The 26518-nt window shown below is 44.7% G+C and overlaps 2 protein-coding genes across 2 annotated transcripts in view; both read left to right on the top strand.

Moving 5' to 3' along the window:
- Positions 1 to 14179, top strand: part of LAMB4 (laminin subunit beta 4) — a 56741-nt gene extending 42562 nt beyond the window's left edge. The window contains exons 28-37 of the mRNA XM_030238103.2: positions 19 to 394; positions 760 to 920; positions 4020 to 4225; positions 5106 to 5309; positions 6866 to 7010; positions 8815 to 9019; positions 9622 to 9760; positions 9996 to 10172; positions 11166 to 11319; positions 12696 to 14179. Of these exons, the coding sequence (XP_030093963.2) occupies positions 19 to 394; positions 760 to 920; positions 4020 to 4225; positions 5106 to 5309; positions 6866 to 7010; positions 8815 to 9019; positions 9622 to 9760; positions 9996 to 10172; positions 11166 to 11319; positions 12696 to 12835 (1907 nt within the window). The 3' untranslated portion in view covers positions 12836 to 14179. The remainder of the gene's footprint in view (positions 1 to 18; positions 395 to 759; positions 921 to 4019; positions 4226 to 5105; positions 5310 to 6865; positions 7011 to 8814; positions 9020 to 9621; positions 9761 to 9995; positions 10173 to 11165; positions 11320 to 12695) is intronic.
- A 3253-nt stretch (positions 14180 to 17432) lies between these two features.
- The window catches only part of LAMB1 (laminin subunit beta 1), a 41839-nt gene continuing 32753 nt past the window's right edge, over positions 17433 to 26518 (top strand). The window contains exons 1-7 of the mRNA XM_030238105.2: positions 17433 to 17564; positions 17717 to 17886; positions 20184 to 20319; positions 22270 to 22343; positions 24058 to 24246; positions 24350 to 24413; positions 25889 to 26091. Of these exons, the coding sequence (XP_030093965.2) occupies positions 17528 to 17564; positions 17717 to 17886; positions 20184 to 20319; positions 22270 to 22343; positions 24058 to 24246; positions 24350 to 24413; positions 25889 to 26091 (873 nt within the window). The 5' untranslated portion in view covers positions 17433 to 17527. The remainder of the gene's footprint in view (positions 17565 to 17716; positions 17887 to 20183; positions 20320 to 22269; positions 22344 to 24057; positions 24247 to 24349; positions 24414 to 25888; positions 26092 to 26518) is intronic.

The following is a 26518-nucleotide window of genomic DNA, read 5'->3' as shown; positions in this document are numbered from 1 at the left end:
GCTGTTCCTTTCTTGCAGCCTGTGAGTGTAACCTGGAGGGGACCCGCCAGCCCACGTGTGACAAAGCCACTGGCGCGTGTAACTGCCGTGCTGGTGTCACCGGCCGGCTCTGCGACCAGTGTGGCCGTGGCTTTGAGAAGGACTTTCCCTCCTGCCCTCAGTGTCATCTTTGTTTTGATCAGTGGGATGCTGAAATTGCTGCTCTTGCTCAGACTGTTCAGGGCTTAATGAGGTTTGCAGCAAAGCTGGAAGATAAAGGAGGACGAATGCCCAGCTGTGACATGCGCTTCAAAGCCTTCGAAGATGCCATTTCTGAAACTGAACGCATTTTGAGACATCCTGTCCTTTCACTGGAGGCCCTTTCAGGCATCAGGGATTTTCAGGGCTACCTTCAGTAAGGGCTAGGTTGCTCCTGGAAAAGTCCCTTTGCTGAGAAACTGTCTTTCCCCCTGACTCCACCAGCCATCCCTACATATCAAGTTCCACTTCTGATCAGCACACAGATGCTGGTCTACTAAGTCACTGTTTTCAATAGATCTGTGAACAAAATAATCTTTAATATATGCCTAACCTACAGAGACATATACTTAAATGCTGGAATTTTCCAGTTCATACTAAAGGTTTTCTAAATAAGCCATATAATTAAATGGTTTTGCTTATTTATAAATGTATCTCTTGTCCTCTAAAATATTGTGTCACTCAATTCTAGTTTAAGAACAATCTGGTCTGACTTCTGCATAACTGTCTTATCCCCTTCAGACAAAAAGTTGCACAGATGGATCCCCTTCACAGTTCACCCTTTGAGTTTCCTGACCTTAACAAGAGCATAGAAGATATAGCAGAAGAAGCCAACCTAGTGTTTGAACTTCTACAACAAAAAATACATCTGCATCAAAGTTTTCAGTATTTGAACTTCAAAGGTAAGTCAGCAATGAATTAAAATGGGTGGACATTTTCCCTGAAATTTTGGAATGCTTTCTCATCATTAAACCATACAATATTTCAAAGATCCCTTAGCTTCCTATGGTAGCACAAAAATGTTGACATTATTAACATTTTATACTGACTTTCCAAATTCTCTTGTGTCTTAAAATGCTGTGATTTCTGGCATCCCAAATCTCAGATGCATGTGCCAGGGTCACATCAGTCAGAAGTCTCATAAATCCGAATGCTTACATCAAGATATAAAAGAAAACCAGTTTCACAGTACAGACTCTCATATAATGGAACAGCAAAGGATTACCCCACCAAGTTTGACTCCTCTTGCTCATAGGAATACTTAAAGAATCTTGTACAGGAACAGTTTATTTAATTAGAGCATAGTGTCATACTGCAGCTTCTTAGTGTTCCCATGGGAAAATACTTGACTTTATGTGGGACAGAAGTAGCTCTCCATCATCAAAAAATATGAAAGAAGAACTGGGCTCCTTGGCATTTTTGAAAGAATTACATCCTCTGTGCTTGAGCTAAGTATAATCTCCATCAGCTGCTAATAGCTGTAATGATGATGTCCCACACTGGTTTCTGGAGAAAAATGGGGCTGCATCAAGCAGGGATCTTGAACAGATGCTACACCACCCACAATGGCAGGAGATGGTCAGCAGAATCCTCTCCAAAGAGATGGCTGCCAAGATATGAACCCCCAGAAGATAGGGTGCTCACCACAGAAGACACAAGCTTTAAGCAATGCATTCCCACTTACAGTTCCTCTGTGTTTCATTCAGGCAAGAAAAACTTGGACCAGGCAAGTTTTTTCTTTGTTTTGTTTTGATTTGGGTTTTTTCTGTTTGTTTGTTTTTTAAATAAAAAAAAAGGAAAAAGAAAAAATAAGGAAAGGTCAACAAAAATGCAAAGTGGAGGGAATGGGAGAGGGGAAAAGAGGGATTAACTAAGATTTAGGGCTCCCGTGCCCTGTTGTAGTTGGCAGTCCCCTGGGGCAGCTCCTGGGCCCAGGTCCCTCTGCAAGCAGCCAGCACAGCTCTCCCAGGCTCCACTTCTCTATTCAACTGAGCCTTGCACAGACAGAAAAGCAGAAAGGCAAAGAAACAATAAATCTCAGGGAGGTCAGTGGACGCAGAGCTGAAGCATCCATGGTGCTCTCTGGTCACATTCCAAACCCACTTCATCTTTTGGCCTCTGGAGACAGATAAACAGCCCTATAAAAAGCACATGGGAGTGTGGGGAGGGGAAGACCTTGAATTTAAGATGAATTTCCTATCAAGGCCACAAATATTCATTGGTTCTGCTACCAAGTATATAATAGCACAAAAATAACATTTCCCTCAAGATAAACAGCTTTTCTGATACCCAGGAGAGAGACTGGCTCCTCAGCCCATCTTCCTTTCGGACCAGCAGCATATCCTAGCTATGGCTCTGTCTGGTTTTTCGTCTCCTTTTTGGTGGGGTAGATGCACCATCTGGGGCACATCTGGCACTTGTGCCCTAGACACACACAGAGAATGAGCTCCTGCCTATGAATCTGTGCAGAGGATCAGGAGGTGGAGTCCTCCTCACAGGCATACATTCAGCTAGATGACCTGGAAACATCAATATCTAATGATAAATTAAAACCACTGGAAAAACCAAGATGCAGCTGCCCTTAAAAGAATGTTTGCAGTCTATGAGATTGGCCCCTGGCTTTGCAGCAGCTGAGGTGCCGTAATGCAGTGAGACAATCTTCCTAGGCTGTAAATCAAACCTGTGCTAAGACGCTGTGTTTAATGAAAAGGAACTTGGAATCTCTACAGCTCCACCAAAAACCAAATGTGGAAAATGCATTTAGGCCACTTAATGGAGAGCTGAACCACTGTGAAATATTCCTGCAATGGAATTGCACAGAAAAAATCTCTGGCTTAGAAGAGACGTAGCAGTCTCTTGCCAGGTATTTTGTATTAAGAGCTAACTTTAAACTGTGTATTGTTTCCAAGAATTACAAGTTAAATAAATAGCCCTGGTTCCACATGATAACTAAACATTGTTCAGCTTCAATCAAAGCACAGCCAAGGGCTTTAGAGCCTGAATCAAAGCACACAGGACTTGAGTGTCTTGTCTTTAACTTCAGCTCATAACTGAGTCAGTTACCAGCACAAAGAGGGATGTTAATCAGAGACCTCTAATACTTTTTCACTGCTGACACATCAATTCTGGCTCTGGACATATTTCTGCCTAGGAATGTGGGCACAAATCTGGGCTCTCCAGAGATATGGGAAACCTCAACAGCAGCAGTAACAGCTTTAAATTATGTGAGTTGCAAAGGGTCTGAATCCTTTTCTCAGGCTATTAATCTGCAAATAATGTAATATTCTCCAACCCTTTTAAGCCTACTTAAGGAAAAGTTTTCACTAACCAAACAAGATTCCTGCTGGAAAGCATTTTTAGCCTGGCCTATTAGCTTATCACAGAAGTGCTTTTTTTTAAATTCATCAGTTCTGAAACTGGATTTTCCAGAGACAAAAAAGCCCTCATATATTCCCATTTGTAATATCAATTTTGGTCTCACTCTATCAGACCACTTACCTGTTGGATGCTATGCTGAGCAGAAAGGATGGTTGCTTTCCTGACTCACAATCAGGCAGCTGATCAATTCATGACAACTGGCAGAAAGAGTTTTCCTGCCTAAAACATAATAAATGTCAGGAGCTTTTATCCAATTAACAATGGCAGCTACTGATGAATGCAGATCAGCAGCAGTTAGTGTCAGTAATGGCATTTCCTTTATACTTCTGTCTATTCTGTTGCCTTCTCAAACACCTTGGCATCCTGAGGCTGACATTGGATCCACCAGTTTTTTATCCAGTTTAGCAGGTTTTGTGAGCATCGATAACTATTTCTAGTTGGCAACTGGATAAGTAAAGGATTAAAAGGCTTGGCTGAGGAAAGCAGTTCCTACCCTTCCCTGCTTCCCAAATAAAATGCCAGTGAATCACCTGTCACTCAGCAATTGTCCAGAATTCAAGTAAATGCACAAACTGAATGCAACCAAATGCAGTTGGTACTAAACCCTATTTCTGTTGGTACAGAGGCCATCAGCAACATTAGGAAACACTCTGAAGTATCTTTGCTGGCAGAACAGAGGACCAGGGGGACAACCCCTGTTGTAAGACACTCAGAGTACACCAGAAACGACGCCCTCACTATGTTGGACCATCAGGTCTTAAACACAAGCAGCGTGCTGCAACAGCTCAGAATGATCAAAAGCCCTGACATCCAAAACCTGAATGAAAAGGTAGGTGCTGTGGATTTTGAATGAAAGCTAAAGTAAACCCAAAACACTCCCTTTTTGATGTTGTAGTAGATTTTATTTTAAAAGGGTGCTTACATGGATTTTTAAGTCTGGAAAATGGCACTTCCTTGCCACAGCCAATCACATCAGAACAACTGCACTTCTCAGCTGTAGTTATTTCCAACCTTCTGGAAGCCATTGTTCCCAGCATTAGGAACTGTTTAAGCACTCTCTAGTCTCAAGAGGTCGTCAGAGTAATTTCAGAAAGACTAAGGCAAACCTCCTCCATGAGTAAGTTAAACTAACCAGAGTGACTTTGTCCTGGAGTGGTTGGGGAGTGCTCACATATCCTTTGTGTCACCTCTGGCAAAGAAGGGGATTTCTGTTCTTCTGCAGGGCAGCAGTAAATACCTGATAGTACCAATTCATGACAAATCTGGAAGACATCATCCACCTAAGCCTATAGGTTCTATATCTGTGCCAAAATACATAGAGGACTAGACATGGGACCTTGTCCTGTTAGAGGTTACTTAGACCCCTTAGAAGAGGCCATTGACCCATGGGCTGGATATAGTTAGGGAATGATTTCAGCCCTTTTGCTAAAGAAGAGTGAAGCGAGGATCTCGCTGCAACACTTGGAGCCTAACAAATGGTTCCTGCAAGGATGCTCAGAGCCATGGATTCTGCCATTGCATCCTTCAAATCAGAGGAGAGGGACCTCTAACTGGCAGTGATACCCATCTTCATAAAAACCAGATACTGTGTCTTAGGGAATATCCTATCCTATATTCAATGTTCATATGATGCCAAACATCTTCCTTCCCTCAGGAGTGTATCTGAGGCCCCCAGAGGAGTCCTGACATAAGCATTTTCCCTTTTGCAGATCTGTGGTGTTCCAGGAGACCAGCCATGTGCCACAGCAGCCTGTGGGGGAGCTTTGTGCCAAGACAGTCATGGACTAAGGCAGTGTGGTGGCCCAGACTGCAATGGAGCTCTTCCTCTCTCCTCTGAGGCCTTCAGGAAAGCTGAGGAGACTGCTGTGATGCTAAATAACTTGACTACTCAGCTACAGGAACCTGAGAATCAGGTGCTGTATATCAAACCTACATTTGTTCAGTGAAATGGATGGAGGATGAGATTTGGGAGGTCTCAAATCTACAAAAACTCACCTGCTCTTTGGACAAAGAGTGGCGATAGAGTGGTGACTCTGTCCCAGCATCATAGACCTATCATGATTCAATACCAGGTGCAAGCCCCACTAAGAGATTAGCTTTATCTAGATCTTCTTCCTCATAGGTGCTGATTTCAGTCATGGTGCCCTGTGTCTATGGCAGTAGATGGCTTCAGGCTAGAATTGTCTAAATTTTTACTAAGAAAGATTCAAATGGCACCATTTATCAGTAGCCTGACATGCTTATTGCAATGAGATTACTGCTGTGCATGGCATTAAGCTCTATTTATACAACTTCATCCTATTCTTATGTTTGCCAATAAATTACTTTTGAAAATAATTTCAAGATGAAGCTTTTCTGCCCCCAGTAATGTTTAGGAGGGCATCAATTAGTCGACTGTACTGCACAGTAGCAGTGAAGAGTAATTCAAGCAAAGTGTGGCCAACGCAACATATGCCAAAGAAACAAAACAGACAAATCCCAAAGCAGCAGTAAGGAGTTTGTTCTTATTAACAGTCAGAAATGATGCCTGTTACAGTTATAGGCAAAGCACATTTTCCAGCAGAAATTACATTCTGCTGTGGCTTTGTCCTGTCCCTGCAGGATGCCTGGGCATCCATTTCCTCTTTTTAAAATGCCCTCGACACTGCATCCCAGCCAGCCGGCCTGGGAATGAGCAACTGGGGCACCGCCCTGGGGCCACGGGACCCGGAGCGGGGGCAGCCAAAGGCATCGCCGAGCCCGGGGCGCCTGCCGGGCTGCCGGGACATCGCCTGGGCTGCTCACAAGCCTCAGGCACCTCCGTGAGAATCTGAGTGAACTGTTCTGAGACATTTCAGAAATAAAAACATCAGCATTTTTCTCGTTGCATGGGGAAAGACCAAATCTCTTCCCTCTGTAGACCACAGATGTACCTGGGTCATTCTTGAAGGCAAAGCCCCTACCAAAGTAAAATATCATTGAAATTTGATAATTAGTCCAAAGTTCTTTAAATTATCAAGAATACTAATTTAGTGGTAAAACATAACTTTTAAAGAAAAGCCTTGAATTCTACCTTCCTTGTGTCCTCTTTAAATGTTTTTTTAACAGCAAGTCCAGTATGAAATGACAAATGAAATTACCTTTTCTCTAATCAGATCTAAATCTGCTAAGATCTGCTTAGATCTGAATCTGATCACTGACAAGCTACAGTACTGCAATAACTATCAGTATTCTTTTTTAGAAATAGGAGGGGGCTGTGGTTTAGCAGTGGTTGCAGAGAGAAAAAAATGCTTGATTTAGACTTTTTCTGAGGCCAGATGAAGCCCAGGTTGTAGTAGCTTCTGGAGTTCCCCAAAGAGGTCTCCTACTACTTTTCAAAGCCACATCAAGTGATTCCAGCTGAGGCCTGATCAAAATTACCTTTGTGTCAGAGCCCGACTTGTAAAGCAGAGGCAGAAAATGGCACTGCTGTTTCTAATAATATTTCCAGGTTAAAAGCATTAGAAAAATGGCAGAAGACAGCAAACTGAAAGGCTCACAATTTAATGGACAACTGGAGACAGCTATGAATCAAATTGAAGTTGATGGAGAGATCACTAAGGAGTTCATCCAAAAAGTGAAAGAATTCTTGTTAGGTAAATATGCAATGTTCTTTTTGACTCATTTTTCATAAATATATTTTCCAATATAATACAGTGTAATGGAGAGCCAGAAGATGATCTAGCTGTGTGTGCATGAAATTTCTCATCTGCATCCTGAGCTGTGCACACTTTTTCAATCCCTTTTTTCTAGTGCTCCTTTCTCCCAGGTGACAGTACTTTGTATCAAATTTACAATATATCTCTTCCATTCTGATTATCATTTTTTATTACTGAGTTTCATTCCAACTAACTCTCTCTGTTCCAGGTTTATCTGGGTAAAGGACTACTAAGATAATTTAGTACAATATATAATGGCCAGGCATGTCCAATGCACCCTCAAATTGTTATTCCACCCCCTTCTTCCAGGCCCATAAATAGAGGCTCTCGGTTGGGAGCGTGGGAATTAGGACACATCCCACTCCATCCTCTCCATAAAGCTCGAGGAATCAAAGGATTCTGGTAGAACTTCACAGCTCTCCTTAAAAAAAATAACAAAACAACCGTATCTACCCTAAAAATTTTCCACTCTCAGGATTGCAGAAAAATGCTGTAGGAAACAGATCCTAATTTTTTTTAACAGATGCACATCAAGGGGTTCAAATGTGGCAGGATTTTCTTTAATCTCTTCAATGTAGCTGATCTCATAAATTTCTATGGATTGCAGTCTTTTGGCATTCATACTTCTCCGTCCAAATGGGAGCAAGGGCAGAGGACAGAGGACTTCTTTTGTTCAGAAAAATTTACATTATTTTATTGATTTAGAAGATTTAGGTCCATTTGATTGCCTAAGAGTCTCAGATTTTTTATTGACAGCCACTGAAAATTCCATCTTTCACTCTTCTTTTATGTTTCTTAGTAGATATACAGCATTTATTAACGTTTTTCAAATCTTTGTTTTGTTAATTGAAGTTTAAGAACAGGAACAGCTGAGAAGCATACAGTTAAACACTAAAAATAGATTAAATCTGCTGTACTTGACATTTATATGAATGGTGATTCTGAATGAATATATTTCTACAGAAAATAGCTCTCAGGAATGCACTACTGTTTGCACACTAAATGTCTTCTATTTAATTCTTGCTGACTTACTCTGGAGATCAACACAACTATTTAATACATCCCAACTGCGTTATCATACAAGGTCTTGTCTATAAATAGAAGTGAACAGAAGACAAAACTGGTGATGTGACTTCTCAAGACATTGACTACACTGTGTGTGCCTCTGCCTCTTAGCAAAAAGCTAGGACAAACTCATTTGTAATGGGAACTGTCAAAATATGTTTTTTTCTATAGTAAATTCCCATCCTATGCAAGTCTGACCCAAGTTCCCTCTGCAGCTTAGCCTTTTTCATTAACCAGCAAAGGAACCACTTTCTCAATATTGTGGCAACTCCAGGGAAGGGATTACACCCACTGGCCAGCTTGGAAATCTCCATTCACACCCCAGCCTCACCAGCACCTCTTTGATCTGTGGGCCAAGGGAGAAATGGGCTCTGACACATCTAGCTGTGCTGGGCACTGATTTAAAGCCCTCCATGGGCTCTGTCCTACATCAGAATTTTAATAACTCAGTTCAAAGTAGGTTCAAATCCTCATTTCAGCCAGTTCTGACAACACTAACAGCAGTATCTGGAAGCATAATATTAAATTACAAAATGTTGGAGATAATTCTCTTACCCCCTTGCTGTGCCTGTTAGCTTTATTCTCCCACACAACTCAAAGGGTAGGCAGCCATAATGACCATTTACTGGGAGGAAGGAGCTACTTCAGGATACTCTCAGCTCCATTTCTGTTGCAGATGAGAGTGCACCTCCAGAAGACATTGAGAAGGTGGCAAATTATGTTCTGCAAATAAACCTTCCCCTGACTCCACAAGAGCTCGCAGGCATGCTTGGCAAACTCCAAAGCATTATGAACCACTGTGAGAAGTACAAACTGAATAATAAGAGAAACAAAAGAAGGGAGGATGCTCAGACACTGCTGGTGGAGGCAGAAGAAGCTGAGTAAGTAGAGTATTCTCATGCTGGAGTGCCAGCCCCAGCTGGGGTGGCACTGTGCACAGTAGGACTGCTCCATTCCCCTGGCAGTAGCACTGGAAGGAGGGTTCAGATGGAAATTCCACCTTGCCTTTTCCACAGGGCCTCTCCAGCAGGAAGGAGCCACTGCCACTCAGGCTGCAGCAGCCAACATGCTGAAAGGAACCAGCTCCTGACAGCTCTTGGCTCCTCTGCCTGCTGAGTCAGAGGGGCCAAAGCAGCTCCTTAACCCCACTTTGGACCTGGTGGAGCATTACATCTGGCTCACTGGGTGGTTTGAATAAGGGTGAGAAAGACCCAACAAGAGAAAAAACTTGTTCACCCATGAGTCTTCCCTACTAGCTATGCACCACCAGGCAGCCAGCCACATCCAGCATCATACAGCAACTCAGGTGCTCCCCCACAAAGCCCTTTTCTGAGGTTTTGCTTTACCAATTTACCACAATTTTAATGGTTGTTGTTGGACTTGAGGAAACATTCCTGTATGTCAGCATGAGTGCATGTGAAACGTGTTCTTGCTTTGCTCACCCCACCATGATACTACATACACTTCCCTTTTTCCATTTTAGCAAAGCAGCTAAAGCTCTTCTGCCAGTGGATGAAATTAATAATAAACTAAAAAATGTTGTGAAGTCTCAAGGACACTCCAAAAGCACCATCATAAAGTCAAATGAAGAGATACAAGGCATCAGAACACAAATCTCTCAGGTATCTTGCTGCAAATATTTTAATTTATTTGCTAGATTTATTAGAAAGAGATACTTCATTCTGAAGTTTCGTTAAGATAAACTTAAATAAACAAAACCAGAATGTGACACAGATATGACACCTATTCCATACTGCTTAAGTGTCTCTTAATCCATTGACAGTCCCTCATTACCACGCTCCACAAGCTGGATGGACATGGCATAAGAAATCACAGCCTTCAATTGCTCTGTTTTAGGCTGAGAACCAAGTGAACAAGACAAACAATAAGCTAAATGACTTGTCAGCCAAACAGACTGAGGTGGAAGATGAAAGTGCCACATGGCAGGCAAAAATGCTGATGAACAAGAATCAAGCTACAAAGGCAAGAGCAGAGGCAGAAGCAGCTCACAAGCAAGCCCAGAAAATGAATAATGTAAGCCTTTCTGTCACATGTTAAGGGGAAATAAACCTCCTCCATGTTTAATAGTATTTTTGCTTCAGAAGCATTGCCATGCTGTCATAAAAACTTAACATTTTCCTTATGCCATACAGTGTAAAATGCCATGGTTAGGAAGAATTTGTGTTTTATTTTAAGGTTTCTGGCATACACTTCTGTTTGCTTGAATGACAGAAAACATACACATTTCTCTGGCTACTTCATAACATTTTTTCTTGCACTGTGTATAAGACTTGTAGTCACCATGGGCACCAATAAACACAACAGAACAAATCACAAAACCAGATATTAAAATACATGAGTGATGGAAGCACCCTGACAATTCATCCTGTGCCATTCTCCTTCAGAGAAAATTGCTGTGGGAGTTACTTGGAGTTTTAGATTGGCTTGGTGCTTTCCAGTAGTTCAGTGTTTTTAAAATGCAGCTAGAAATTTGCTAAAATGACAAGAACCAAGTATCCACACCACAAGCTTGGAACATGGCCATTCTTCCAAGTTATAAGAACCATAAGCAAAATCTAAACTGCAGCCTCAACAGCAACCTATATCAGCAGGGAACAGATTAGCCAGTAAATATTACTGCAACTGAAAATGTAAAAACCCCAATGCTGTTACAGATAAGTCATCAAATTTTAATTAAGCCTTATGGCAAAATGAAATTTACAGATAAGCCCTATCAACAGAAGCAAAACCAGCATAAACTTAAATATCTTAAATAATATTTTCTTTATATCCTTACCCCTTCCTCTCCTTTAGATTACTCCACTGGCAGTTTGTTTTAATTGATTTCTATCATGTTTTGCAAAGCATTTTCAATGTCTACAGATTAGGATATATTTTTTAATATTTAAGAGAATGGGGAATCTAAACTTTGGTTCAAGAAGGATGTTAAAAAAACTAAAAACTTTCTTCTGTACACCAGATTAATTATGAGATGCTCTTAAACTAAGTAATGGCATTTTGTTACAGGAATTTACTGATGTTAAAAGAAAGTACACCATTCTTCAAGAAAAGCTAAAAAACCAAGGACCTCCAAAAGTAACACTAGAAAAAGTGAAGCAGTTGAAAGAAGAAGCAGAAAAACTGGCTGAAGAGACTGAAAGGAAGATAAAAAGAATAACAGGTGATGTTCTCACTTCCACAGTGAGTAGTAAACACTGTATAGTCATGAATTCAAGGCTAAAGTCCTTGCCCACAGACACTAACACACGAAGTTCACCCAAAACTAGGTTTAAAACAATTTACCTGGTGAAAATCCCTCCCTGAAGCTACTCATTTTAAAAGTAGTTGAATTGATTAGGCTAATGTATTTTTTCTGACTTCAATAGATTGCTGTGAGCAAAGGTTAAGAACTGTCCACACAGGGACTTGCAGTGATTTTCTTCAGTTTAAAAACAGGGCTAATGCAAAACCTGCATAGAACCTGGCTGCAGATTTAGCTGGAGGCCCTGATTTATGCATTTGCTTTGGGCACTTGGACCTTCTATCCTTCCTCTATGCTCTGTCTTTCCCCACATCACCCAGGCGAGGGTTCATGTGACAGAGATGTAGGGCAGCTGTTTTCCATCAGTCCATACTTGTTCCCCTTCAGACATTATCTCTGAGCAATGGCAGAGCAAACCAGCTACAACTACAGCCTGTGGAGACTGAAGCTGATGTGCCCTGAATCAGGGGGGCCATGACTGTCAGGCAGAGGGGTCATGGGCACTGCAGACAGAGCTGCTGTTGCTGTCCCGGCACCGCTTCTCACACAGGCTCAGAGGGTCAGCAAAAAGGAGGAGCACATCTCATGTCCCTGCACACAGGGAACCTAATCCTCCTTGTAGTGGAGATCTGGGCATTCCCACTGAGAACTCTTAGGCCTAGGATACTGCCAGGCTCAGTATCAGAAAATTCCATGTAACATCAGCAAAACTGAAGCAGAAACTCCATCCCAGGAGAAAACTCTTCAGGACAAGATCCAAATAAATATTTTGAGCACATACCTTGAGGAAAGGCATAAAGATCATCCAAGTCACTCCAAATGCCTGAATGATAAGGACATTAGAAACAGGCAGGGAATCCTGTGGGTTTAACTCATTACCAATATGTTCACATTGGTGTAGCTTCACAGGAGCCAGCAGAAAACAGTTACACAAGTGAGGGAGACCTAAGCCCATCACACCCAAATTGTCTAGGCTTTACACACATCAGTGGGCACACTGTTCCTCTGAATGCTTCCATTTAAACCAAGTCCTTAAGAGCTCCATGTCCTGTCCCATCCTAGCTGATGGACAAAAGCACATGCTGAGAAATTAATTTCTTCAAGGCTATCATGCTCCTCTTGCTATCCAAAAGCCTGACTTTTCCCTCCAGTTGCACATATAACACTCCCCATTGAAAATGGGCTTATTGCCTCTAAAACTTATGGGAAAAGAAATGCTGCTGATCACTGGATTTTACTTAGACAACAAGTGTGAGCATCATTACTCACATCATTGCCTGTCTCTGATTTTCCAGATTTGGAGAAGAAGCTTCAGGAACTGAATCAAACCAAACAAGATAAAGCAGAGCAACTGAGACAACTAGAGGAACAAGTGATAGCCATTAAAAATGAAATCATGGAGCAGGAAAGCAAGTATGCAACATGCAAGAGTTAGGGTCTGAACTGACCATCAGGTAAAATTAAACTGAAATCATCATGATTACCACATCCTGAGCATCCTGGCACAGGCCACTGTCCCCTGGAAATACATCTGAAGTGGCCTAGAGAATAATGTAATTTTATCTTTTTGTCTTTTTCTTCTTTGGTCCAGTTGAGTTTATATGGAAATAGGAAATACCTTGTAATAAACCATCTGATTTAGTAATCAGGTGCAGTCTTTGAGGGAGCTCTACAATATACTCCTGTGCGCAGTCTAGGGCTTCTTGTGGTGGGGAGGGTTGGAAATGCAAAAGGAGGATTGCTCAGAGAGCTGCTGGTAGCTGTCTCAAAGACAGATTCCCAACACCCTGTGTCTTCTGCCAGCCCCTACAAACCACGACCCTGCACGGGGCTGCCCAGACTCGGCCGGGGCGATGCAGGTGAAACCCTGCGGGCTCCTGCAGCCGCCCCTGCTGACAACCAGCAGCACCCCCAGGCACTGTCACTGCTCCAGCCCCATCTCCTCACTGAGGCAGAGCAGGGTTCCCCCAGCAGAGCCCTGAGGGTGCGAGGGTCCCGCTGTGCTCCCTGGAAATGCGGCGGGCAGCAGCTCCGTGCAGCGCCGGGCCGTGGGCGGTGGGCGACAGAGCCGATCCCCCGCTGCCCACTGGATGGCAGTGCTCAGATGCTTAACGCAGAAAACAACTTAAAAATCTTTTCTCTGGCATTGGCGCTCCTGCAATGCACGTTTTTCTTATGCTTATAAGGGGTTTCACGCGCTTTTCATCAATGTAACCAGCAACTGGAGAATAACTCCAGCTCTTAGGTTTAAGCTGTGAGTCTAAAGGGCCAGAAATGTCAAAAACCAGTTTCTCTGCTCTTGCTCCACAATGCAGCACTTCACAGAAGTCAGGGCTCACTCAGCAATTTCTTTTAGCCATGAAGAACATATGAATTGGCCTAAATTTTAGGCTGTAGTTATTTTTTTATATATTAATAAAGAAGGACTCTGTGGCTGAGCAAGTGTTACAGACGTGCCAGAGTTTAAAAAAGACTGAAGTGAGCTATGCCACAGTTTCAAACTCCCACCCTGGGTGTACATACTCCTGCAGGTCGCAGAGCAGACTAATGATGGGTTTTCCTCAGTCAAAACCAGTCGTGTCATTCCTGGCTGGACTGTCCCACAGCGAGGGACTTCATTCAGCACGGTGCTGCTTTAGAGCTCAGATGCAACCCAGACCACATCTGCAGAACTCAGGAATGCTCTGCGGGAACACAGGGCTCTTAACACGCCAGCGGCACCCGTGAAACAACCTTATCGATCCAACGGAGATAAACACTGCATAGTTATCACCCTGTGTTTACAAGAGCTAAAGTAGCATTGGTATGCGCTGGGGGCTTGGGTGGGAATTGCTGGCAGATGAGATTTCAGAGATACTCCTCTAACTCGAACCAGCTGTGCTCCAGGGCAATGTGCAACATGTATTACACTGTGACACATTCTATTGTGAAAATAATGGGATCAAATTATAATTTTGATATAATCTAACAAAGCCACCTGAACGCAGGAATGCATGGAATTTGTGGGTTAGCATTTTCTGAATTTAGTACTTAGGAAAAATCATCTGTGAAGTGTGAGGCTTCTTTCTAAGTTACTAGGCTGCAATCAGATTATTGTATTTAAGCTGACTTTGACATAATGAAATCAAACATCTCTGTTTTATTCGGAGCACACACCAAGCTGCTCACCTGCAGGTCTCCAGGTAGTGAAGGATTTTTCTGCAGGTTTCAATGCATCTGGACTGCACCTGGAAGAGGCAAACTGAAGCTCTTTGACAGAAATTCCCAATTGCATATAAACCAAAATTATTTCATTCATGGCTTTAAAATTCTGAATTCAGAAGAAAAAGCTGAAAGAGAACTTTCTCCTAAAATCCACTGTTGACTATGAGAATTGCTGAATGGCTGCACGGATGAGAAATCTGTAAACACAAGGCAGTTAAACAGGGCTGGAGAGGAGAGGTATCCATGGGGGGAGGCAGAAATCGCTGGAAGGAAAGCGGAAGCAGGAACAAGAAATTCAGCACAGAGTCTAACCTCCCCTCCCTGCCCCCAAGCATGTTCAGACACACAAAGGAAGCAGATCCGATGGAACCAGTGGCCACAGAACTCCCAATCCATCCTGTGACAGCTTCAGAAGTTTACAACTGTGCAGCATTTCCCATTGGAAGCGATGCAAAAGTTTCAAAGTGTTTTTTCAAAGTTCATTTGTGGGGAAAATGCTGTCTTTAGATAAAAAGTACCTTTTTGTAGCTCCCCCTGGACCTCTTCCTTGAAGAGCAGGCAGAAATGGCTTCAGAAAACTGGTTCTTGAAAAAGAATTGAAATAAGTTGCTTGCTGAAGAGCATTTTTACTTCAATGGCATTAATCAAAATGCAAACAAACCAACCAAAGTGACATATAAAATGTTTATATTTTTGAATATAAAAATATATTTAATCAAAATCATATCATCAGCTCTACCAGGCATTCGACCACAGCAATGTTCTTAGAACGTGGGTGATCAAGTGGGTCCCACTGGCATCAAATTCTGAAATTTTGTTTTTTGAGACTTCCAACCATGCACAAACACGGACATTCCAGGGAGGTAAAGGTGGTTCACCAACCACAAGGATAGGGCACAACACAAAACTGAATTTTTATCATTTGAAGAATCAAATTAAAATACTCCCACTCACAATTTGTCACAAGCACTGCAGAGACAGAGGGACACCAGTCCCCTGTTCCTAATTACTCACACACTGAGTGTGGTGGTTTCTGTTATGTCTGAAAGAGCACCACAGCTATGGGTGATGGTGGCCACCCCAGGCTGTGGCTGAGCTCCAGCTCAACCCCTTGGGTCGCATGGCAGGGTCACCCCCAGGCTGGAACAAAGCACGTTTTCATGCTCTCTGTGCCAAGGCACAAAGGAGCCTATAGGGGAGGATAGGACTTCTACAAGGCTATGAAACAGGAAAAAAACAAAAGGAGAAAACTTCAAAAAATTGGAAAAATATGGGACAGAAAAAGTCCAGAGGCAATGAAAGAGTTCCACATGGGATGATGCTGCTGCCCATCTACCATGGGCCAGAGGAGGCTCTACCAGCAGCAAAGTAAAACATTTTCTGTTAGTGGGGGGACAAAAATGTTTGCTGTACTGAAGCTTAAAAAATATAACAGGGTTATGAAACTGAATTTGTTTTCTGAATTTAGAAGACCACATTGCAGAAGAAATTTAGAATATTACAATTCCTGCCCTGTCAATATAGAATGATTTAATTTTATGGATTTCTTTAATGAAACAGCTCCACAAGTTCTTTAATCCAGAGTCTTGGGTTATGTTTCAAACCTGGTGTTTAACCTTTAGGGCAAGTCACTTGGTATCTCTCTGTTTCTGCTTATCCATCTGTAAAATGAGAATGAACATATTTACCTACCTCGGCAGGGTTTGCTGGGCCAGACAGACCATGGTGTGTTTTCATTCTGGCACTGCAAACAGTGAGGGCAAAGTGTTCTTGGGGGGCACTGGTACCTGGTAAAGATTTACACAAGTACACGTGTTACACGTGTGCGAGCAAAACCTGGGTATATAAACCCAGGCATTTGTCCCAGCCACATCCATCCTTCATACACACTCCTAAGCATTTATTTAGCAGTAAACATTTTCCCTGGGTGCTGAGGGAACTCTGCCACCAGCCAATGAAGCCCCATGTTCCCCAGCAGAGGCCAGGACACTGATGAGGGAGGCTGGGGTGCAGGGGCAGCTCCAGCACAGCCATTCATTCCTTGCAGCTGCCCCAGCGCCCCTGGGAAGGCAACACTGCTATGTGCTCCCAGGGAATGTGACACAGCCTGGCAGCATCTGCTCTAGGCTTGCTGGGCCTCTCTGCCTGTGCCAGAGCCAGACCTGGCCATGTATGGCAGCCACCATCCCCGGGAATGGCACTCCTGAGCCACGTGTGCTGCCACCACAGCACCAGGCAGAGTGCGGCTACTGAGCCTTGCGTGGCACAGCTGTCAACCCCTCGGTGCCTTGCTGGGTTTTGGGCCCTGCCACACAAGTATGCACCACTGTGCGTCCGTCCATCCATCCATCCATCCATCCTTTCCTCGCAGGGGCCCGGCTCCATCCACACTAGCGGCAGAAGGCAGGATTAGGTCTATAATCCCATTCTTCATTGTTTCTCCACGGACAGGGGCAGGGAGGAGGGGTACCCGATTGGTGATTCCCCCCACCTAGCCGCCACCCCCTTCCGATTTTCGCACCCGGCCCAGAGCCCGCTCCCGACGCTGGAAAGAGCACAGCCTGCGGGCCGGGGGCCTGTAGTCCCCGGTGCCCCGCTCGGGGCTCCCTGTCTACAGCGGGACAGGCTCTCCCCTTGCCTCCCACCCCGACTGAGCCGCCTTTCCTCGACGGCGGCGATCCCTGCCCCGGCTGAGGGCCGGGCTGCCGCAGAGCGGGGGGCCGGGCGGGAGGGGCTCGGCCCGGCCCCGCGGATGCGGAGGGGCGGAGGAGCAGGAGGAGGGCCGGGGGGCACCCGGCGGCGCGGGGCCGCGGTCGGGAACGGCGGCGCCTGCGTAGAGCGGCCGGAGCAGCGGCTTTCGGCGGCGCGTGGAGGGGCAGCCGTGTCCCGTCCCGTCGTGTCCCGTCCCGTCCTGCCGCCCGCCATGGGCCGCCTCCCGCTGTACCTCTGCTGCTGCCTCGGTAACTCCCGCTCCGCTCCGGCCGCCGTCGGGGCACGGCGGGCTGGGCGCGCCTCTGCAGCGTCCGCCGGGACGGCTCGGGGCTCCCAGCCCGGCCGCGCTCCCTCTTCCCTCTCTCACCGTGTCCCCCTCTCTCCCTCCGCGGCCGCGCAGCGCTGTGGCCCGCGGCGGCACAGGAGCCCGAGTACAGCTATGGCTGCGCCGAGGGCAGCTGCTACCCCGCCACCGGCGACCTGCTCATCGGCCGTGCCGCCCGCCTCTCCGCCTCCTCCACCTGCGGCCTCCGCCAGCCCGAGCCCTACTGCATCGTCAGCCACCTCCAGGTGAGCTCCGGGCGCGGGCGGACAGCGCTCCCGGGCACCGCGCCGGCCGCCGCGCTCGGTGCCGGCGCTGGGGCGGACCTCGCTTCGTGCGGGGGCTGCGCGGGTGCTGCGTGGGGTGCACGCCCGCGGGCAGCGCCCGGGCCGGCGGGACGGGACGAGCACCGCCCGCGGGTGGGAAGCGCGGGCAGCGGTGCCCGGCGGGGCAGCATCGTGCCCCGTGCGGGACCCCGCACCCTGGGTCCTGGGATTCCCACGCGACTTTCGGCTCCGACCCCCCTTCCCTGATCGAGGCCAGTAAGGAAGAATGTGCCGCAGTAAGTTCAGTTAATGCTTTATTTCCCGGCTCGCTCGGAGCCGTCTAGACAGCTTCCTAAAGAGAGTGGACTGTAGGGCCCGGCAATGTTTTGTCCACAGTCCCCGTAATGTAATTTCATGTGTATGGTCTCGGAGTAAAAGGATGCAAAGAAGGTTGTCTCAGCACATCTGGTGAGCTGCTGCTTTTTAAAGCCAGAAGCAGCTCACCAAACTTAAAACCTCTGACAGAGAAGGGATGGTGGAGAAGAATAAACTATCAGTTATACGTGGAACTCTGTTGAACTGAAAGTAAGGGGATAATCTCCGGACGAATTACTGTGGAGACAATAGGGCCGGATTCTGGCACTTGGAAGGAAAACCACAGGAAGCAGGGGAGGCTGTAGCACTTGACTCATTTGTGCCCTGAAATTACCAAGTCTCGCTTCATGCTTTCCCCACCTTTCGTTTTACCATATAAGTTCTGTCTAATAGCGTTAATACTTTATTTGACGTGGGATTTAGCTTCACTGAACGTTTTCAGTGTATGTTGGGATTGACTTTAACAACATAAGCATCCCTGGTAGAACAAAATAACAAAGGTGCTTTGTTACATTTTCTTGTCTCAAAAATGTTGAAGTGCCGTTGTAAAAAGCATCACTTCAGAAGTTCACATGTGCCCATATTCCTGATCTCCCAGCCCCGGTTCAGCATTTGGGATGTCCCTGGTTATTGTGAACCATAGTGTGTGGTATTGAAGAAATCGTGGAAGTTGCCAGTATCCTCTCAGTAACATAGGGCATGTCCACATTGAGTGCTTGGCAGAAATAGGTCTTCTAGGATTCTGTTTTGGTCAGAGAAGGAGCATGAAGTGTGGGGGGAGAGAGGCCTGGAGCAGACAGTAGGGAACATCCTCCCTGGGACCCCTGCTCTTGCCATTCTTTCTGCTGGAGGGGTGTTCGAGGGCTCGTGGGAGGTGAAGCCCTGAGCTTGGGAGGAGCCACTGAGGCCAGAACTGGTGAAATGGAAAGCCTGTGTGGTGCAGACCTGCCTGCTGTCACATTCTTGGCTGCTAAAGAATAGCATTTGTCTCCATAAACGTGCTGGAGGAATGATGCCTGTGTAGCTTTGGGCAGGGATGAGTTGTTGGTGTGTTGGGGCTCCTTCACTCCCATCCAATGAGCTCCCCTCTTCTTCTGCCCTCTCCCGCTGGTCTGGGCAGGAGCCCTCCCTTTTGGTTCAGTTTGCACCCTGCCTTGCAATCAGAAAGTGGTGATTTTAGGCAGAAGGACAGTGCAAAAATAGCGCTGTTTGTAGTAATAGCCGTGGTGGGGTTTTGTCCCCTGGTGAAGAAGCTTCTGGCTTTTCCAACCAGCACATCCCAGACCTGTTCTGAGCTGGTTTTGCTTGGGCAGACCTTGTAATGTGTACAAATGGACCTTATGTACACAGTTTGGGGTTGCAATACCAGCTGAAGACAAGGTTTGGGTAGGAGTTGGACAAGCTGAATTCAAAGAAAAGGGCTGATTTACTGGGGGCCCCTTGATGTGCACTGAGTCTCAAGGCAGGTATCCCTAATGCAGCAGCTTGCATCTCCAAGCCAGCTTCCAAAAGCCAGAGGTATTTTTCACAAGTTATTAAGATGCAGTTTTGCATATGTGCATTTTTACAGAAGCAATTCAGCAATTTTCTGGCTGCCATTGGTTTTGAATTCCACTGGAGAATATGTGCCCTGTGGAAGAGATCTCCTGAAACTGCAATTTTCATTGAAAGCTTGCTTCCCATAAAAATGAAGTTTATGGAATTCCTGGCATATTTTCCATTTGGCAATTTGCATTAATTCATAGAAGTAAAAACACTTAGCATTTCAACAAAAAAAATATCTTTGATGACTCCTGCAGGCAAAATGAGTGGAATGTGATATGGATGGAAAATACCCTTATCTGCAGGAAGCAACTATTGCCCCATGGATAAAATCAGTAATGCTGATTATCGTGTTGTTTTAGGAGGACAAAAAATGTTTCATATGTGATTCGGAGGATCCCTTCCACGATACTCTCAATCCCGACAGCCATCGCATTGAAAATGTGGTCACCACCTTCGACCCAAATCGCCTGAAGCTCTGGTGGCAGTCGGAAAATGGTATGTTGTTTGTCCAGAGCAATTTCCGGCCCTGGGAGCTGTTTTCCCTCCTTTTGTTTAAGGGTACCTGTGGGTTTGCTCTTATCTCTGGCCTGGTGATTACTGCCCTGTGAAGGATCATGCTGTGTGAGGAGCCATGAGTAAAACTGGCTGGTTTTGTGTGTCCTGGAGCGCTCCTTAATCTGTAACAAAACCCCTCGAGTCCTCCAGGAGTGTTGGAAACAGCCGTCCAAGCACTCTGCAAGAGTCCTTTCCTAAAGAGAAGAGTTTCCCACACTAGCCTCAGAATCTCCCTCATATTTGGGCAGCAAGAGTGGAGCAGCCTTCCAGGAGTAAATATCCCAAGGCTTCCCCGTGCCGCGGGCTGGAGGCTGTGGAAGGAGGGGGTTTGGGCGCAGAGCTGGCTCTGCCTGCAGATCTCCAATTTCCTTTTCCTACCCCAGGACAGTAAAGCCTGGGATATCTCTTACCCTACAAGCTGCCTTCTCCCTCCTGAGCTCCCTGAATTTCTGTACCATTTGCCAAAGAATAAAATGAACTGAAGAAACAAGCCAGCTCGTTAAAAAGAAAAATTGCATATTACTTTGGTGGGGCTTTTGTTTTTTTCTTTTAATCCTTCCTCTTCTTGTTTTACTTTTCTGGTTATGCTTTTGCCATGCCTTCATGCACAAAACAAGGCAGAGAGGGTTTCTCAAACAGCAGTCCTACCCCGAAACATTAAAGCCAGCTGGACAGGGTGGGATTTCTGCAAATTCATTGGCAGCAGCTGCCTTATTGTATATGAGGAAAAAAAAGGTAATATTTGTAACAGTTCTGCTGCCTGTTAAAGAAAGATTTTCACTAAATCCTTTTTAACCATTTAGATCAACTGCTTGCCGCCAGCAGTTCTCTTCCAGCATTCCAGATAATTCATGTTTTTTGCAACAGGCTTGGCAGCATTCACACAAAAAAGTTTCTTAGCTCATAAGGTCATGAAAATGTCCTTCAACAATAAAAAACAAATGATTCTTTCTGTCCAATTCATGTTTTCAGGCATACAGCATAAGGAACCATTGCTGCATGCTTCACAGAAGGTTACAGCTGGTCAAAAATTTAAGTGCCTTATTGTTTTATTATTTTCATTTCTTACCCTTTCTCCTCTCTGTAAATCTTGGTTTTATTTTTTATTTCCAACTGCAGTATAATTAGTATCCAGCTGCTTTGAGAGCTCTTTTCACAAGGCAAAATAATATTTCTGGCTGTTTCCAAACAGCAGTTTGGAAAACCTTTTTCCTCTCACCATTTTCTTAACCCTTGGAACTGCAAAGCAGGGCTGTGATAGTTGCTTTAGGAGTGTCTCAAAACCAGGTTATAAAGGAGCTGTTCTTGTGAACAGGAGAGTCCAGATTGAGTGAAAATGGTGAGTGAGTGAGTGAGTGAGTGAGTGAGTGAGTGAGTGAGTGAGTGAGTGAGTGAGTGAGTGAGTGAGTGGCCCCCCCTCAGACTCAGTGAGACCGGGGGCGTTAGGGCTGCAGAATCTGCTGCTGCTGCCAGAGAGGCTGCGGTGTGGGAGAACAACCTGTGACCACCACACAGGTCTGGGCTCAGCATCCCCAGCTGGGCTGGGGCTTTGGTGCCAGGGCCCAGCTTGGGGTGGTGCCATGCTTGCCCCCAGTGCAGCAATGCCAGCCATGCCTCTGTCTCAAATAGCACTGCAGGCTCACACTCTGGGTGTAGCACGTTCGGTGCTGATTGCGCGCAGGAATCCCACGTGTGATACTCTTCAGCAAGCTCTTGGTGTCTCCCCCTCTACCTCAGGCATAACTAAACCATCATATTCCTTTTCCACAACAGAACCAAGTGGTAAAGAAAATAGTGTCATGCCAGCAGAGTGAAGAGCTTTGGCAAAATTTACATGTAGAGACTGGCAGGTGTCCTTGTTCACTGAACACCTTTTCTCTGCCCCTGCAGGTTTGGAAAACGTGACTATCCAGCTGGACCTGGAGGCTGAGTTTCATTTCACTCATCTCATTATGACCTTCAAGGTAAGGAAGCCACAGCCTTACCCTGAACCCTCAGGAAATGAGAGGTCTCATAGTCCTTCACATCTATTTGATATTTGGGATTAGGGCTTTGTCTGAACTGTTTGGCCTGAATTTTTCAGAGCTGCCAACCATTAACCAGTGCTGAAGTCATGCAGAAAGGCTGAGTTCTGATTTGTGTTAGAACTGCAGTGAGGCTGCAGAAGGAGTCACGCTGAAGCTGGGTTTTGTATTGGCATGTCTCTGGTGGTTGTATTCTAGAAGATTGTTAGCTAAGTCATATAGTAGCAAGGGTTTTTTTCCTGAAAAAAGTTGGCCATGGTATCAGTTTTCATTTGGCAAATGAAAAGGTCTTCAGGAAGAAGGAACATCTGTACACAAAGTGTCTTTGTTTTTTTACAAACAGATGTCTTGGAATGGTAGCTTATGTCCTGTACATTCTAAATGTTCTTCCCATGTGGACAAATTAATCTCTTAATTTTTACGCATCAGCTTTCTAGGACAGCTGGTTCCTCTTTCCTGTGGTATCAACAAGGATTTCTCCCTGTGACTTAAGGAGATCGCTGAGGTGGAAGGTGGTCATTTGTACTGAAGCCAGCAGTACAAAATTGAGGGACCCCCAAAAAGCCCTGACACTGCAGTGCTGGGGCTTGGTCTGCTGTCAGGAGGAAGGCTGCAGGGGAAGGATAGTTTTAATGATGCCTTGTGGACTTTGTGTGGTAGACAGTTGAGCTGCCTTACTTCTGGGTTGCTAAATTTTCTTGTTGGGTGAGATACTACTTTCTAAGTTGGGTGATATTTTCAGCCAGGAAGCAGAGAGAAAATTTCTTTCCAGCTGGGAGGTCCTCCACTGAATACATAAAACTAAGGAAGAGATTGTTGGCATTTCTTGGTAGATATAAGCTAGGGTTAAATAAATATCTGGTTTTTGAAAGGCAGCACAGAAATGAAAACATGATTTTATTTAGGTCAGAGAGATTAAAAATCTTTTCAAAACTTCATTAGTTTGTTGTTCTAGAGTTGGATACATGTAGGTAAGAGGGACACTGGTTTGCATGAAGCAAATGCAGCCTGCCAGAGTCTGGGCAAGGCCAGCTGGAGGAGGGTCACTGGGGACTGGGGCAGTCAAATGCAGCATGAGTGGATGAAGCTGTACCTCTCCATCTCCATAAGGAAGGTTTTCTTAAGGCAGCACAGAGGACAGCTGGCACTGAACATCAGAGATGCTGCAGAAGGTCATATGGTCAGGCAAAGAGAGGAAATGCTGGGGCTTCTCTGAGCATCAGAGGTACCTGCTCAGCAGTAACTTCTGGGCATCAGAGCTGGATGGGAAGCACTGGCAGTGACCTCCTGCTCCCTACAGTAGGAGAGGAGGCCTGTTAGGTCTTTTGTAAAAGATCAGGCAAAGAGGTACAGCAAGGAAGAAGGCTATGCTGCTTTCCACCCCTACTTTTCTTCAAAAGATGGCCACTGAGTGCCATCTTTTGAAGATGGGTAGTAGTCTATGGTTTGATGAGTGTTATTTCCTGTATCTGCCTCTGAGAAGAAAGTGAAATATCATCAGAAAAGTATTTCCAATATTTCCACATATGGGAAATAGTCGGTGCAGGGAGAGAGACTAAAATTCCAGACACGTGGATTGCTCACACTAATTAGATTTAATGTAAATGCAAATAATAATTAACCAAATGAAATCTCTTGCTTTTCTTACCGTTAGACATTCCGTCCTGCTGCAATGTTGATTGAAAGATCATCTGACTTTGGACAGACTTGGCACGTTTACAGGTATTTTGCATATGACTGTGAGAGCTCATTTCCTGGGATTTCAACTGGACCCATGAAGAAAGTGGATGATATAATCTGTGATTCCCGATACTCTGACATTGAACCTTCAACAGAGGGAGAGGTCAGAGACAGTTTTTCTAATATGTTGTGTTGACTTTTTCCTTACAAATTCAGATTCTCCTATTTTTGAAGCTGAATCTTTTGTTGTTTGATTTTTCCTCAAGGTAATATATCGTGTTCTAGATCCTGCTTTTCGAATTGAAGATCCGTACAGTCCAAGGATTCAGAGTATGTATGCAGTTGCCTTTCAGGCTGATTTGAGAGCATTTCAGTATTTACTTGCTTAGGAAAAACAGTAATCCACTAACTAAGTCATGCATAAGCCCCAATAGCAGTTTTGAAGTCATATGAATACCTTTGTGTATGGCTTCTTTTCATGACTCAGACAGTGATGTGCAGGGAAATAAATACCGGTGTTGTGAACTCAAGAGACTGCTCTTGCACACTTCTTTGGATTTGGTCCTTTTTTTAATTGATCAGGGATTTATTTTCATTAAAGACCCCTTTCCCCAAAATACACGCAGTTGCCAAGAGAAACCTTGGAATTTGATCCTATAATTGTACAGTATTCGGAAAGCAAATGAAGAGAACTACAAAGGTACTTATTTCATTGTGCATTTCTAGCTAAAATCAATGGGGTCATGCTTTATTTTTCAGAACAAAGTCATGACTTTGGAGCAGTTGGCAATGGTAGCACTGCCTGGCTGGACCACTCAGATGTGGTCATAAACCACAACTTGCTGTAGTGTTCGTGCATGGTCATGGCAATACATGGGAGATCTGTTGCTCAGTGTGGCTCTAAGAGAAACCTTGGGGGGTGTTTGGCCTGAGGGAACTGCAGTGCTCAGCCTTAACCTGACCTCTGATTTAATATGCATTCTCAGGCTGGGTTCATGTCCTTCAGTGTAAAGCTACCTGGAGCAAAAGGAAATATGTGAAGTAGAGGAGTGTCTGCTCGTTGCTATGAGTTTAATGTTGGTTTTTTTCTTTACTCAGCATTTTAAAGGAGAAACTGCTTTCATGGGCTTGAAGTGCTTTGTCAAGCCTAGTTCAAGGCTATAAGAAATTACATAGGATTCACAGTATCAAAATAGACATGTGGATGGTATTAATTACTGCAATATTGTATTCCCATGGATTATCCCTCAAGAAATTCTTTGTGTTTGATCAGTGATGGGGTGTTACTTCTTTCCAGAAAATGTAACTACTTACATTTCCTAGGAAACTTGGGCGTGTACAAAAGAAGAATTATTTGTCTTTGTTTCCAGCTAAGACTTTTTCCAAAAGTCTCATAACTCTATTGACTCCTGGTCCACTTGGCAGCAGTTTCTTGATATCAAGTCCTTACCCATCTTATATTTTAAAACCCCAAAGAACCACTGTCTTTTAGGTAGTGCTTTGCTCCTTGCCTTTAACATTTGGGTATGTGCCTGTGCATGTCTATAATAAAATAGACCATTATTTTAAATTATGCTTAAACTTATTTACACAGTTATCAACTTGTAGTAAAATAATGTAATTTTTTTTTTTTAATTTGGGGGTTATGAAGTGATGTGTAGGTGCTGAAATCAAATCTGATCTAATCTGCCCATAGGAAGCATGCTTAGGAAGTCACCCCTGGCTTTCTCCCATTCTAAATATTATCAGGTAAATAATTCCAAAACGGGCTTGCTGGTTAGGTATTTTGTGTGTGTCCCCTGCAGACCTATTGAAGATCACAAATCTGAGAGTCAAATTTGTCAAGCTGCACACGCTGGGAGATAACCTCTTGGACTCCAGGATGGAGATCCGAGAGAAGTACTACTATGCCATCTACGACATGGTGGTCCGAGGGAACTGCTTCTGCTACGGGCACGCCAGCGAGTGTGCGCCCGTGGAGGGCTTGGATGAGGAAGTGGAAGGAATGGTAAATATTCACACTCTTCTGCATAGAACTCTTCTTGTCTGTGCCTCTTTTAAGTGATTTGAACGCAAATGTAAAGATGACACTCTGTCCCTCACTTCTGCATGCTTGATTTTCAACAGCAAAACTGTTATAATTATTCCTCCATGACAAACACATCTGTCATTATTGGTTTTAACCAAACACATATCTCAGATTAGGTGATAATTGTTTTAACATTCCTTTTCTGATTATGTTACAGAGCTGATGAAACTGAAAGGTAGGAATGAAGAAAGGGAATGTAACCTTATTAGGTCAGAGACCGATGTGTGAGTTGACTTGGTTACCTTAAAATTGAAGTGGAATAGAGGCATCAAAGGCTGAAACACTTGTGAATCAAACATAACCGGTGTTTGTATTAGTCGTTACCAGCTGGGAAGTCGAGGTTGTA

Source organism: Serinus canaria, chromosome 1A, assembly GCF_022539315.1.
Source record: "Serinus canaria isolate serCan28SL12 chromosome 1A, serCan2020, whole genome shotgun sequence".
Taxonomy (NCBI): domain Eukaryota; kingdom Metazoa; phylum Chordata; class Aves; order Passeriformes; family Fringillidae; genus Serinus; species Serinus canaria.
This window is presented reverse-complemented; position numbering and strand designations above follow the sequence as displayed.